The 14,754-nt window shown below is 39.2% G+C and overlaps 1 protein-coding gene and 1 long non-coding RNA gene across 2 annotated transcripts; one reads left to right on the plus strand and one right to left on the minus strand.

Annotated features, from left to right (window-relative positions):
• Positions 1-864: 864 nt before the first annotated feature.
• On the plus strand, positions 865-2,142 carry LOC131889811 (translocon-associated protein subunit gamma-like). The gene is made up of 2 exons (XM_059239008.1): positions 865-1,285; positions 1,773-2,142. The coding sequence occupies exons 1-2, from the start codon at positions 992-994 to the stop codon at positions 2,031-2,033; spliced, it is 555 nt and encodes a 184-aa protein (XP_059094991.1). The 5' UTR covers positions 865-991; the 3' UTR covers positions 2,034-2,142.
• LOC131889813 (uncharacterized) lies at positions 1,903-2,446 on the minus strand. The gene is made up of 2 exons (XR_009374229.1): positions 2,303-2,446; positions 1,903-2,115 (listed from the first exon to the last, which is right to left on the minus strand). It is a non-coding gene; the product is annotated as an uncharacterized LOC131889813 (long non-coding RNA).
• Positions 2,447-14,754: the final 12,308 nt, after the last annotated feature.

Raw genomic sequence — 14,754 nt, forward strand, 5'->3', positions numbered from 1 at the left:
GCACATCCGGCTACATATTTACCACTAAATTGTAATCCCGGTATTTAGTAGTATTTAGTGTGGTGGTGTGTAGTATTTTAATGTTTAGAATTTTGCTCCCGAGCTTAAAATTACTTGTTCTAATTATTCTTTATTGCAACAGATTTCCCATTGCCCACTTGGTCGATTTCTATATCGAGTGGGACTGTTTAAACCGATTTTTTTTTCTCGTTACAGTGGGAAAATTTAATGACAAGACTACGGTTAACATCATTTATGTTACCATATATGATGTGGCATTGGCTGGGTAATTGAAAGAACCCCACAGCCTGATCAAACTCGCATGTATTCTGTGGTTCACCACAGCGATGGCGGATCCACTTTTCGTAGAACTATTAGTAAGCCACTTTCACTCTCGCTATGCCAACATACTCGGAACCTTTAACCACCCTGCATACCATGTTTTAAAAACCCAGCCACAGAAAGTAAAGAAAGTCATTTCCACGGAATGAGCCATAGAGGCCTTCATGAATGAGATCGCTCCCACCATTCCTGGTCACTGGTCACATTAGTGGGTTTGGTGGGCTTTTACTTTAACCGGTCCGAGTCACCCAGTCCGTGACGTGGAGCGACACGCAACGATTGACAGAGCACAGCCAGCAATGGAAACAACTCAGGGATGCCGATCTAAATTAGTCTCCACCAGATGGGCTACAAAGTTAGGTTCATCTTTGTTCGATAGATCACGCTATGTTGAAAAAAAGTCATAAAATGAACATTGTAACATCAGCTTAATGACAATAAATAAACCAATAAATAAATCATCCAATCTAGATGCTGGATGATCCCTTTTTGTCTGTCAATCTTAGCAAGCCTGTTTGGAGTGACCTGTGGTTCTATGAATGTTTCATCGCATTTATCTCGGCGAGTGATTGAGTGTGTCTTCCCCTCGTTCCCCGGATCTTGTTCGTCCTCTCCGGCTTACATCCATCTCGCTTGATCCTCCTCCATCATGGCCGTGGGCAAGAAAGGCAACTTCTCCAAGGAGGACGAGCTCATGCTGCAAGATTTCTCCAAGAACGTATCGGCCAAATCGTCGGTCTTGTTCTACGGTAATGCCTTCATCGTGTCCGCCATTCCAGTGTGGTTGTTCTGGCGCATTCACGCCATGGACATGACTAGCTCGTCCATCCTGTTCGGAGCCCTGACCTTGGTCTCCACGTGGTTGGTGGCCTTTGCCTACCGCAATACCAAACATCTTCTCAAGCATAAAGTGGCTGCCAAACGCGAGTCCGCCATCGCCAAGGTTAGTCCTGAAGGCTTTGGGCCAAGCCTTCTCAATAGGAGAGGAGAATAGAATAGAATTGAAGCAGTTCCATAACGATATTGAGCAATATCACAAAGGTATTCCAAGGGACAGGAGATTGGTGGGTTTGAATGTTGGTGCTTCCCAATGGTAAGATTGGTGATTTCGGATGCTGCACAACTGGTATGGAAGCCCATTGACCCCGCAGACCAACACACTCAATACTTGTCTCAGAAAATCAGAGAACTGCTTTGCACGGTGGCGATATGAATTGGTGATATTTTGTGAATTCTCAAAATGAAGTAATTCTCATTCTTTAATATTAAGTCTGTTTGAAACCGGCTCATAAAATCCCAATGAAATTATAATTGTTGACATATTTGGAAATCCTCAATTATTACCATGATAACGATGACCGAAAACCCGATCATTCTGTCGAGCTGTCGGAGTTTCACCCCATCTGTACATGTACTTTTGTCTTCTCCAGGAAATGAACAAGAAGTTGGCCGATGATAAAAAGATTAGCAAGAAGGAAAAAGACGAGCGGATCTTGTGGAAGAAGAACGAAGTGGCCGAATATGAGGCCACTACCTTCTCCATCTTCTATAACAACGCCCTCTTCTTGGCCGTCCTTGTGTTTTGCTCGTTCTATCTTCTCCGTGGCCTCACCCCGCATTTCAACTACGTGGCCTCCATGGGTGCTGCTTCTGGACTCATTGCTCTCCTGTCCACCGCTAGTAGCCTGTAATGTGTTCCACGAACTGACAAGCGTCTGGACTCACGTTTATTGTTATACCAAACAAACTCGGGTCAACATAATCATCTTTGTCCTGAAAATAAAAAATGTAAATCGTTCACTTTGACGTAGAATTTAAAGGTATTTTGTTTCAAGTCTGAAGGAACTGAAGATTGATATCATATTGCGGGAAGATAGTTGAAACTTAGCCAAAACTACTTTTCATCAAATGTGAACTAAAACACAGTCGAAGATCATAGAATCTAGAAGCCTTTGTTTACCGGGTACGTCAGAAATCGCTTCCCAGTTATCAAATTTGATATTTTGATGAGAAATTCAATTGAAATTTCAAATTATCTTGCTTTGAGAGGTTCTCCAATCTCTTTCACTTGCGCTCAATGCTTATTAGATTTGCTGATACACAAATTATCGCTAAAAGTTCGCTAAAGCGAAAAAGCTAGTTAAAAAATAGTTGCGCGCCATCCAGGTTTAAACTTTAGTTGCCGTCGTGGGCATTGCCAAAACCTTTGGTGTTGGCACCAAGTTCGTGTATCGGTCCAAAAAACCCATTTTGGAGACTGGACTATATTGGAAACGGGAAATTGACGGGAGTATGGCTTGAGTCGGGACTCAAAGGATGAGTGCTAATGAGAAGACCAGGGTCACTTAGAATCCCAGACCTATGGACGTGGAAACTATATTATTTTAGTAAGATAGGACTCCATGTCATATGCCCAAGATGGTCCTGTGCTTCCTGATGTAGGAGCTGAAATCCAAAAAAAACTGGTCAAAAGAGATGCGGCCACCTTCCTCACGAAACCTGAATCCTCTGGATCATAGTATCTGGCCATCTGAGTGCACATTGAGACCAATACTATTGAGATGAAAGGTTTCCTTTGGTCTATTTTGTACCTTTCAATTTTTATATGATATTTGCTTTACCAACGAATCCGAGTTGACAGACCGAGCAAGTCCTTGAATGTAGGGTGGTCTTACAGGGTTTAATGCGAGTTAAAAATGGGTTAAACATAAACCAAAAGAATAAATTGGCAAACAAAATTTTTATCAGCGAAATAATGTTAGGAAAATGCTAAAATGCCCGACAAGATTTCACAATCCTTGGACCATGCAAATAATGCCATTTCAATGCTAAAGACCACACCGATGGCAAAAAAAATCCAATGCTAGCTGCCTTTAAATAATGTTAATTTTAAAAAACTATATTTGAAAAATGATACCTGGCCAGCCTAACCCTACAGGGTACTTCATCTTTCATTTAGATGGTTTTTTCTCATATACAATTATCTTTCAAACTACTCATCTTTTGTTTAAGCCAAAGAATGAATTAGATTAGCTTCTGAGACGTGGTTTTTGGTTCACCTGGTAGCAGGGTGGGCATTTATTATTTCATTTTAAAGATGTGTTTGATGTCAGATAATGAGGAAAAACACAAGATCTTGAAAAAAAATCCGTAAAGGGTAGATGCATAATTTATTGAAAATTCTCTGAATAATTGATAAGCAGCTGCCAGGCCATGGCTTCGCCTTTTAAACATTCAAAACTGATTAAAGTCTTCCCTAGTTTAGACGAATATAATTTGTTTAACTTTACAATGCTGTATTTAATCAAGATATTTGATTCAGATTTTCAAAGCACATTACAGTGTTTATTTCGGAAATAAAAAAACATGAATTATATGATGTTGTAGCGTCACCATCGTTAGACTGTTTTGTCCTTAAAGGCGGTTTGAAATTCCCGCCTAGCTTTTCCAGAAAGCAGCTGTTCTTGCTTTTTTATTGGATCACGTCGGGGTCACCACTTTAGCACTCTAAATAAAGTCAGAAAAGTCAGTTTTCTACAAAGGATATTTGGGAAATCGTTCCCAAGCATCGGTTAGAAACCCGTAAAATAATAATAATAAGAGTTGGCTGATCTAGCTAGCCCTTAAATATAAGGTTGATCGGGAATTTTAGTCAAGAAATTGTCCAAGTCTGACTTAAATCCTGTTACTGGGTCAACGCCTACATACGCCCTACGAATATTTGAAGGCAGCAAATTGAACAATGAAGGAGCCCGAGAAAGAAAAGAGTTGGACTTCAATGTTTTAACTAATCTGGATTCTCGAGGGCTTGAAGGTGCTCTCAAAACACAGGTAAAGCCTTTACGGTCACTACAATTGACCCTAAAACCTGGGTTGGGACAAAGCTCATGAATGCTTTTGAAACCCTACAAAATCAGATACCTCGTTTGTTTTGTTTTGTTTGATACGTAGTCAGATGGCAGCTCTCTCGCTCGGCCTGCCACCTGATTTTGGGTGTCCCAATAGAGGGATATTCTCGCTTCGTCATCACAGCCAACATTAATTATTACGTCACCCTCGGGAATGACCGCGGGTTCGCCCATTTTCGGATGCTCTACCAATACGGTACCCCAGCAAGCCTAAAATCAGATACCTATCGTATCTTCTCTAAATACTGTACAATCCCAACCGTTCTAGCTTCTCCCAATACGAGAGCTCTCTCATATTCTCAATGTTCCTAGTAAAACATTTTTGGACCTGGTCGAGCTTTTGCAAATCAGCTGAACTAATTGGAGCCCAATTGAGCGATGCATAATCAAGATGCGGCTGGACAATCGGCTTGTATAGAGTTAGCATCGTGATACTATTTCTGGACTTAAACGCACGATATATCCAACCACATGTTTGAAAAGCTTTACCAACTTTCAATTTGATATGTTCATCGAACTTTCTATTATTTTGGAGGACTACACCTAAATCCTTCATGGAAGAGACCTGCTGAATGCCCTTACCTTCATCATCTAATAGTGGAGTAATCTAATGGCGTTGACCCAAAGGTCATTGAGCGGAATTTCATTCCATTCAGTGCCATGTTACTCGCAGCAACCCAAGAGTAGATTTGGTCTAGGACCTCTACCAGACAACCGGAATTCTGACCATTCCTACCAACTACCAGTTTTGTATCATAAGCATAGGAAGAGATACTGACATTACTGCTACCAAGCTTCTGAAGCGTAGCAATGAAGATGATGAAAAGGAGAGGACCCAAAATAGAGCCCTGAAGAACACCTGGCTTAACATCATGTATGCCACTAAGGGAACCCTCAACCTTGACCAATTGCTTCCTACCAGAAATGAAACTTCTTAACCACTTGAGAACCTTGCCTTGGATCCCAATCTCATGGGGGAGGAACAGTTCTGACACTGCTAATTTTGGCGGTTTGAAAATTCTTTTAGTCGGAGCGCAATCCTTGATGTTTTCGAGATCTGCTACCTGTAGATGTTTTTTTCCCACTTCTTAGTTGGCGGCATGACTTTTTCAATTTAAGCTAACCTAATCAACCCTAACCTAGCCATATCTAGCACGATATTTACAACTTTTAAACTCCATGTCCAAACCTTATACAATTTGCCACAATCTAAAAGTGAGTACGGCCAACCAAGTTGTGAAAAATAACGTTTATCTCTGCGGCCAAACGTAAGTAATAAATAGAAAGATGCAAATTATGGGAGCAAACAAATAATCACGCAAGGTTCTGCAAGTCTCTCTTCTTATCCTGACGTTACAAAGTTAATTTCTGGTAAGAATGGCCAAGATTCCAGTAGCCTGGCAAAGGACTTAGATCGAATCTACTCTTGGGTAACCGAGAGTAATATGGCTCTGAACGGAATGAAATTCCGCTCAATGACCTTCAGGTCAACTCCTTTGAATACTCCACTCGTAGATAATGGAGGTAAAGATATTGAGCAGGTCTCATCTATGAAAGATCTAGGTTTAGTCCTCCAAAATAACGGAAAGTGCTATGAGCATATCCAGTAGAAGGTGGGCAAAGCTTTTCAAATGTGTGGTTGGATATATCGCACGTTTAAGTCCAGAGATTAAAAATCGATATTAATTCTTTCGGAAATTGAATTAACATATAACCGGGGCATTTCGGGGCTAAAAACGATGAAATTTGGACCACTAAATTCCATGTTACTAAGTAACGGTGAAATAGATGATATCATAATTTATATTCAAGATCTAACTAAATGTGCTCCCAACTTACATTGGGCAGGTTTTTGAAAATTTTAGTTTTTTATAATGTTTTTAGATATGCAAGTTTTTTATGTGGGGAAGAATTTCATAAAGCAATAAAATCAAAATTGTTCCCCATGATTTTCTGAGGGAGAAAAATGCAAAGATGTGCTTAGGAATTTCCATCAAAACTTTAAAGGATATTTTTACCACTGTGAACAATGAAGTCCACTTCTCATCTTTCTCGGGCTCCTTCATTGTTTGATTTACTTCCATCTAATATTCGTAGGGAATACGTAAGCCTTGTTCATCCAGTTGCATCTTTCAAGTCAGACTTGGACAAATTTTTCAAGTAGCATTCCAGATCAACCCTACATTTAAGGACTGGCTCGGTCTGCCAACTCAAATTCGTTGGTGGACCAAATATCATATAAAGATAGAAAGGTAATAAATAGACGAATTATAACCTTTCATTTCAATAGTATCAGGGGGATTACATTCCTTGTAGCGATTAGAAAGCCCGTCAAAAACAAAAAAAAAAACTGGAAAAGGGTCGATTTCTTGCCAAGTGATCTGTTTAAAAGGCAGGCCATATGGAAATGGGATTTAATTTATTTAGTTTGGTTAAGCGATGGTGAAGGTGACATGCGTTATCACTTGTTTGCATTAGCCTGCCGACAAATTATTTTGATTTCTTTGCATCTTTAGAAACTAAAGAAATCAAACAGATAATCACAGAAGGTTGCGACAAGAGTTTGAAATTTACAGTTTCAATGACATAAGACGTAACCAGAAGAAAGCACATCATGGAGCCTTATTAAGTGGCCTCAAAATGTGACTCTGACTTTGTAGTCAAGGTAATACTGACATCTCTGGTGTAAATTTAAATCCTTGATAGTAGTTCTAAATTCTGAATAGGAACTAATATGTAGAGATTGGACTTGAAATTGGTTTGCACCTAAGTAGTGCAGCAATTCAAGAGGATTTTTCGGAACCGGTTTTCTTCTTTCGGTAAGTCAGACTTCTGACCATCCAATCTGGAGGCATTTCACGTCAAGTGGGCACACTATTTGACGAAATCACGGAAAGCCATCTTCGATTTTGCTATTTTTTGGCACAATGGTTTGCTGACATCTAAAAACGCCACACAACAAATTTTTGGTGCCTAAGCCATCCAGGGCCTATTGTATGGCCATGTCCATTTTGGCCCAAACTGCATGACCATTGGTGTTTGAAAGCCAAAACTCCACATGTAGTGATCCTATTGGGATTAATTTTGTATCAAAATACTCCTGCGACAATAGTCTTTTCATTGAATTGCAACAAATAAGTGCACAATTGAAAATCGACGAGCAATGCCCTTATTTAATAGTTGACCTTTGCCAAACCGCAATCTGGATTTTTTTTTTATTTTTTACGTGTACAAGGATGTTTCTGTGTTCTATAAGTACTCCAAAAAAGGGTTTAGATTTGGTGATGATTTTCGTGAGTGTACTGTAGGTTGCCTATATTCGATAAACGTTATTCTCCACCGATTAGTTGGCGGTGCTCATTTTTAAATTTGTGACAAACTGTTAGAACGGTTCTGAGACAGAGTTTAAGGGCTATTAATATCGTTTTAGGTTAGGTTGGGTAAGGTTAGGTAAGGTTAGGTTAGGTTTGATAAGGTTAGGTTAAGTTTAAAAAAGGTAGCACCCCCAACTAATCGGTGGAGAATATCGTTTACCCCTATATTCACATTTTAAAGGTGCTTTCACCAGGGATGGGAAATTATCAAAGACCATATTCGACCACCTGGCAGAAAACAGTGGTCGAAAATGGCAGAAATTGGTCCAAAATAAGTGGCAGAAAATGGCAAAAATAGAACTCTTCTGACCAGCGATGGGAAAAATCGAGATTGATCGAATTTCTGCCACTTTCTGCCACAAGTGGCTAAAAGTGGCAGAAAGTGGCAAAAAATGGCAGAAATTGTTGGAAGGTGGTCAAAAATGGCCGCCGGTAGTTAGAATGGCCGATCTTGATTCTAAAGGATGTCAAAGACAAGAAGGATCATATGGGTTGGATAAGTTTTTCAAGTGTCCTTTGATACAAAGCATATTGATATAGCATTTGCTGAAATGCAAAATGTTCCTCAAATATTGATATTTATACTGTTTGATGGTTGATTGAGTTGATAACAGCATCCATAGACTACTTGCAGTATCCAAGGACTAGTCACACACTCACATTTTTTTTCTAACTCATCAAAATGGTTATTGAATACGATATAACTTTTTTAAATGCAATTGTCGTTTTTTTGGCTTTCAAAAGTTTAGATCAAATGGCATCCCTGACTCCGATCGATTGTGGTGGCAAAATTCAAACTCGATCACACACCAATGACGTTTAGTGGTTGTATCTCACATTCGATGCAAAATACCCATCCCAACGTGTCAAAACTACATACAGGAAGACTTAGAAATTAACGGAAGTAATCGTAAATACTAGAAAAAGATGATTGGTAATAATACAAAGAATTCTATTTTCTGCAATTTTTTGCCACTTATTTTGGACCAATTTCTGCCATTTTTTGCCACTTATTTTGGACCAATTTCTGCCATTTTCTGTCACCAACTTCTACTAGGTGGTAGAAAATGGCTTTTGATAATTTCTCATCCCTGCCTTCTGTCATTTTCTGCCATGGCATGGTAGAAAATGGTAAAAATTCCCTCAGAGTCAATTTTTGACATCGCTGGCTTTCACGTAGTCTTTGAGACAATTAAGTCTCAACCTGCAGGTGAAGACACGGAAAATTCACTGTATGCCCATTTATTCATTAAATTTGCACATTATTCTTGGACAACAACATTCAGAAGAGCACCATGTATTGCTACTCACTATCAGTATCAGTTTTGATATGCAATTGCGATCAAATGTACCGCCGATTCAGCCCGTTCTGCCCCTTTCTGCCACCATTTTCTTCGGGGTGGTCAAAAATGTTTTTTGATAATTTCCCATCCAAGTTATATCCTCATTGGCAAAAATCCATGTGAAGGAATTCCTGCCACTTTCTGCCACAATTTTTTGCCACCTGGTCAAAAATGGCTTTTAATGATTTCTCATCCCTGTATGTTCATGATCAATTGTTGTGGCAAAATTTAAACCTTCATCAGACTTGAGTGATATTTCTTAAACAATATCTTACATCAATGCAAAATCCTCTTCTCAGCGTGCCTAGGCAACAATTGGAGGTGAATGCAGTGATCGAGTTGCTATAAATATGTCAAGAAATTTCTATTTTCTGCATGATTTTCTGCCCCCCTTTTTGAGTGACTTCATGTCATTTTCTGCCACCATTTTCTGCCAGGTGATCGAAAATGGTCTTTATTAATTTTTCATTCCTGCTACATACACATTTCAAGTTTTCTGTGAACCCATCACTAAAAATTCCATCACCATCACCAATAAATGGTAAGAATATATTTTCGGTTCGCCCGCCCTGAAAAAACGAAACCTCTTATTTTTTCCTGCATTTTCTGTTAAACTTCTGGTTCGGTTTTTCATGGGCTTTCATGGGAATGTACTATTGACATGAAAAGTTATGTAATTCGTCTATTTATTTATTATTGTTGTTTTTTTTGCGACTCTTGGTCATGTCGGATTGTAAAATGTATCAAACTGTATGCTTAAATATCATATACAAAAATCGATTGAAGGATAAAAGAATGAAGTGGTCAAGAATGATGAAACAGTTTACTAGAAAATGATATCACAATGGTTCGTATGATAAAATAGTGGACTAGAATGATATGACAGTAGAGATGACTAGAAATGGTTCAATGCACATGCAAAAAGGGAAGAGGGGAGTTACAGACATTTCAAAGACAGGTGGGTAGAGGTAAATGATGAAAATCTTGGTTATTGCAGTAGACTGGATGGGCCAAATTGAAGAGATCCTTTGTCAGCTCACGTCGTTGATGGCATTTGGCTGGGAGCTGGACAAAGGTACGTGACCGCCAATACTCTGAAGGGATGTCGGGCCAAGGACAATAAGGTGTTAGTAAGTCCTTGACCGGGAAGGATAACTTGTGTCCCGACATCACCTCCGGAAAGGTCAGGTTCCCAACACTGTTGGACACTAACCTTGCCAGCCCGATGGTGAGGGGCTCGGTTTCGCATAGAAAATGCGTCCATGCTATAGTGGCATATTGAGGCACGCAGAGGTATCGCTTGAGCAATTTGGTTAAGGTGGCATCGGCGGATTTGAGGGCGTATTGGGTGGAGTTGGGAAGCCAGAGGTGTAGGCCATAGAGAAAAATCGGTGTGATGTACATCCGGAAGATTTGAAGAACTATTGGAAGGGGGAGATTCTTGATGGGAAGTCTTTTGCAAATGTATCCGATCCTAGCCCTGGCCTTGTTTATTGCGGACTGGAGGTGATTGGCCCGGGAGAGTTGGGCGGAGAAGCTTAAACCGACATAGTACATGACGATTTCAATCGAACAATTGTTAATATGGAAGGAGGGGGGAGACAAACGACCTTCATGGAAAACCATGGCCTTCACCTTGATGGTATTGACTTGCAGGCCGTTCTCTTGGCAATAACCATGGAGCGCATTGATGGCATTTTGCAATTCCATGGCTGAATCAGCCAAGAGAACCAGGTCGTCTGCTTATTGAAGATATTGAACCATAAAATGGTTGATGGCGGGGCCTTGGTGTGGAAGGGCTTCGGGCAGGTCGGATACATAAAGATTGAAAAGAATTGGTGATAGTGGATTCCCTTGCGAAAGGCCAATGGAAGTGAAATAGCAGGGGATAGGTCCTTTCCAAAGCGAATCAATATTTTAATGACATTTAGTCTACCAACGAATTTGAGTTGGCAGACCGAGCAAGTCCTTGAATGTAGGATTGATCTGGAAATCTACTTAAACATTTGTCCAAGTCTGACTTGAAAAATGCTACCGGATCAATAAAGCTTAGATTCTCGAGGGCTTGAGGGTGCTCTCAAAACACACATTACGCCTCTATGGTCACTACAATTGACCCTAAACCCTGGGTTGGGGCAAAACTCATGTATGCTTTTGAAAACATACAGTATCAGATACCTTTCATACCCTCTCTGAACATTGTACAGTCCCAACCTTTCCAGCCTCTCTCAATAAGAGAGCTCACTCATTGCTTCAATGTTACCGGTAAAACATATTTTTCTCGTAGGAATGGACAAGATTCCAGCAGTCTATTAGAGGGCTTAAATTGATTCTACTCTGGGATTGCTGAGGGTAATATGGGCGTGATGAGAATGAAATTCCGCGCACTGGCTTTCCGGTCTACGGTATCAAACACTTCTCTCGTAGATGACTGAGGTCTCGTCCATGAAGGATTTAGGTGTAGTCCTCCAAAATAAAGGAAAAGTTCCTTGAGCATATCCAATTTGTTGTAGTCTTTATCGACTTTGCAAGTGCCTTTGACAAGGTAGATCATGGCCTTTTAGTTAACAGACTCCATGAGATTGGGATCCAAGAAAAGGTTCTCAAATGTGGTAGGAAGCTATTGATTAAGGTCGAAGGATCCCTTAATGGCATACATGATGTCAAGTTAGGTGTTCCTCAGGGCCCCATTTTAGGTCCTCTCTTTTTTATCATCTTCCTTGGTCCACTTCAGAAACTTGGTGGTAGTAATGTAAGCATCTCTTCCCTATGCTTATGATGCAAAATCAGATCAAAATCAGACAACCAGAATTCTGACCAAATCTACTCTTGGGTTAAAACGAGTAACATGGAATGGAATCAAATTCCAATGACCTTTGGGTCGATACCATTAGACTCCACTAGTAGACGATGAAGGTAAGGGAATTCAGCAGTCTCTTCCATGAAGGATTTAGGTGTAGTCCTCCAAGATAATGGAAAGTTCGATGAGCATATCCAGTTGAAAGCTGACAAAGCTTTTCGAACTTGGTTGGATATACGTATATGGAACGTTTGAGCCCAGAGATAGTATCACGAGGCTTACTCTGTCAAAGTCGATTGTTCAGCCACATCTTGAATATTCTTCACCTATTTGGGCTCCAATCAGCTCAGCAGGTTTGCATAAGGTCGAGCAGGTCCAAAGATGTTTCCCTAGGAACATCACAGGAATAAGAGAACTATGATATTGAGAGACTAAAAAACTTGGGACTGTTCAGTGCACGGTAGGTATCTGATTCTGTACGTTTTCAAAAGCATTCATGAGCTTTGTCCCAACCCAGGATTTAGGGTCAATCATAAGGACCATAGAAGCTTAGTATGTGCGTTTTGTAAGCACCTTCAAGCCATCAAAAATCCAGGTTAGTTCGAACAATGAAGTCCAACTCCCTCCTTACTCGGTTTCTTAAATTTTCGCAGAGAATGCGTTGGCGTTGCACTTAAGAGCTAGGCAGATCTTTCAACTCTGATTCGGGTGAATCATATGGTGACCAGACAACTTGATCCAACGAACAAATTGACCAAGCGGACAACTCGACCCACTACAATAACTAAACACAACATATTGGCTAAAAATCTTACTTATGAAACAAAATTCAAACTTGATGAGTTGATTTTCAAGTTGCTTTCAAAGATGTAAACCTCAGAAAGACATTACATTTAAAAAAATGTGCATTGATTTTTAAGGCAACATTATTTTTTATTGCCCTGCCATGATTGAAATAAATAATAACTTGTTGCTAAAAGAATCCAATCATGAGTTGTGTCATGTCAATCAGTTTTTTACATGGTCTAGTCCACCTCAGAGTTTCAATTTTGTTCCATAAGTATATATACTTTGTGAGCCAATATATTGCGCCTGATTTCTGTACTTGATTGAGTTATTCCTTGGGTCTAGTTGTACACTGAGTCGAGTTGTCTTGGAACCGGACCATATATTATATGAATTTAAAGCTACATATGACGTGTCGGTAATTTTAATGTTGAAGTGTTGAGGATTCCATTCCAATTACCGGTAAGGAAGTCTACAAAAAAAGAATCGGCTCTTACTTGTAACACGTATGCAAACGTTAATATGTAGTGTAACAACGACGTTGTCTTTTCCGTTGACTTTTAACGAACTGGTTGCTTTTTTAGATGAAGGGCTCATCAAATTCCGTTTCTTTTTGGGTCAATGAATTCTTCATTATTTCGCTTTTGTCATTGAAAATTAAAGGAAACATACATCTACATCTTAACTTTTCAATTCTAAGGCAAATCATACTTTGACTTACTTTCCCAATGTTGCCTGTTTCTGTTAGACAAAGGTGGGGTGTCAATTTTCAATTACATTAGAATGGAAACCAATGATTGCCTTATTCAAGTGTTACAATTGTAGCAAAGTTCATAGGCTAAAATGTTTTTCATTTAGATAAGAATCGTAATATTGGGTCGAGTACTTATCTTTAGAGTTATTTGATATCGGTGCAACGATCTGGCATTTTTGTGGGCAACTTTGTACTTAGATTGTAGTTCAAGAACGTTTGCTTGCTATTAAAATTTTGAAATTGACTACTCGGGGTCAGAAAAATAACGTGTCATTTTCGGTCAAATATTTACTTTTTTTTCTAGGTCGTCAATCATAGGCAACAAAAATGAAATTTTAAGGTAGATTCATATAACTATAGCTTCGATAAGTTAAAATTCATATTTTGATGTGTCTTGAGATTGCAAAATAGGGCAAATAAAATGGACTGCTTCCAAATTCAACAATGTCACTGTGAGAGAATTAAAGTAAGAAATTAGCTTATGGTAAAAATCAGAGAGATGAGCTATTTTTCTCTCAATTACGTAGTGTTACTAGACAAAACATCTAACCTCTAAAAACTTTTATGAGGATATCATCAAAATAAATTTGTAATGTTGCTGAAATCGAGAAGAACAATCTTTAAAAAAAAATGTTCGCTCTACACTTTGCTTCAGTGAAGCACAATGTGCTGAATTGCTGTTCAGAAACGATTTTATATTAAATTTGTCACTAAAGCCTGTGAAATATCAAAAATCATCTGTTTCCGTTTTTTCCAATGTTGCAAACAACGGAAAAGAGTAATTTTAACACAAGGGGCCGAGATAGGATGAAACTTAATTTACCCTCGATAAACCCACTTTCCGATCCCTATTCAGTGCATTTTTTAAAGATGTCAATGTTTTATTGAGACTAATTACGTTTTCTAACGTTGTCATCGTTTCTGAAATCAATAACAATTTGTTGACAATTGACTGTGTCTGAATAGCAAACAGAAGGTGAAACAAAAGTTTGAGGTCATATTGGTGGTGAAAGAAATTTCGGGACCGACTAAATGACTCCTTACTTTAAGGCGTAAGAACTCTACGATACCGATGAAAGACTTCCAGTTTGAAATAGAGTATGCCAGAAGTATGGATAATCCTTTTGGCAAATAACACTAAATCGTGTAAAGGTAAATGCTGCACCTGTTTTGGCACATGCAAAGGTTTTTTAGAAAGCTCTCCTCAAGACGAGAAAAAGTTATCTAACAGAGTTTCCTTTTCATGTTCTTTTGCTTTTTCGTACGAATGTTCAGACATGAGGCGCATGATACTCGATGACTATAACTCAAGTGCATTGGAGCCTCAATAGCTTATGAATGCTTTAAAAAGCTAAAATCGAAATGCACCGCTAAATCATGTTGAAGCGTCAACTTTAACCTTTGGATTGCTTTTTTACGCTAAAAAAATGCCCTTGTCAGTAATTTG

This window comes from Tigriopus californicus, chromosome 11, assembly GCF_007210705.1.
Source record: "Tigriopus californicus strain San Diego chromosome 11, Tcal_SD_v2.1, whole genome shotgun sequence".
In the NCBI taxonomy this organism is placed as follows: domain Eukaryota; kingdom Metazoa; phylum Arthropoda; class Copepoda; order Harpacticoida; family Harpacticidae; genus Tigriopus; species Tigriopus californicus.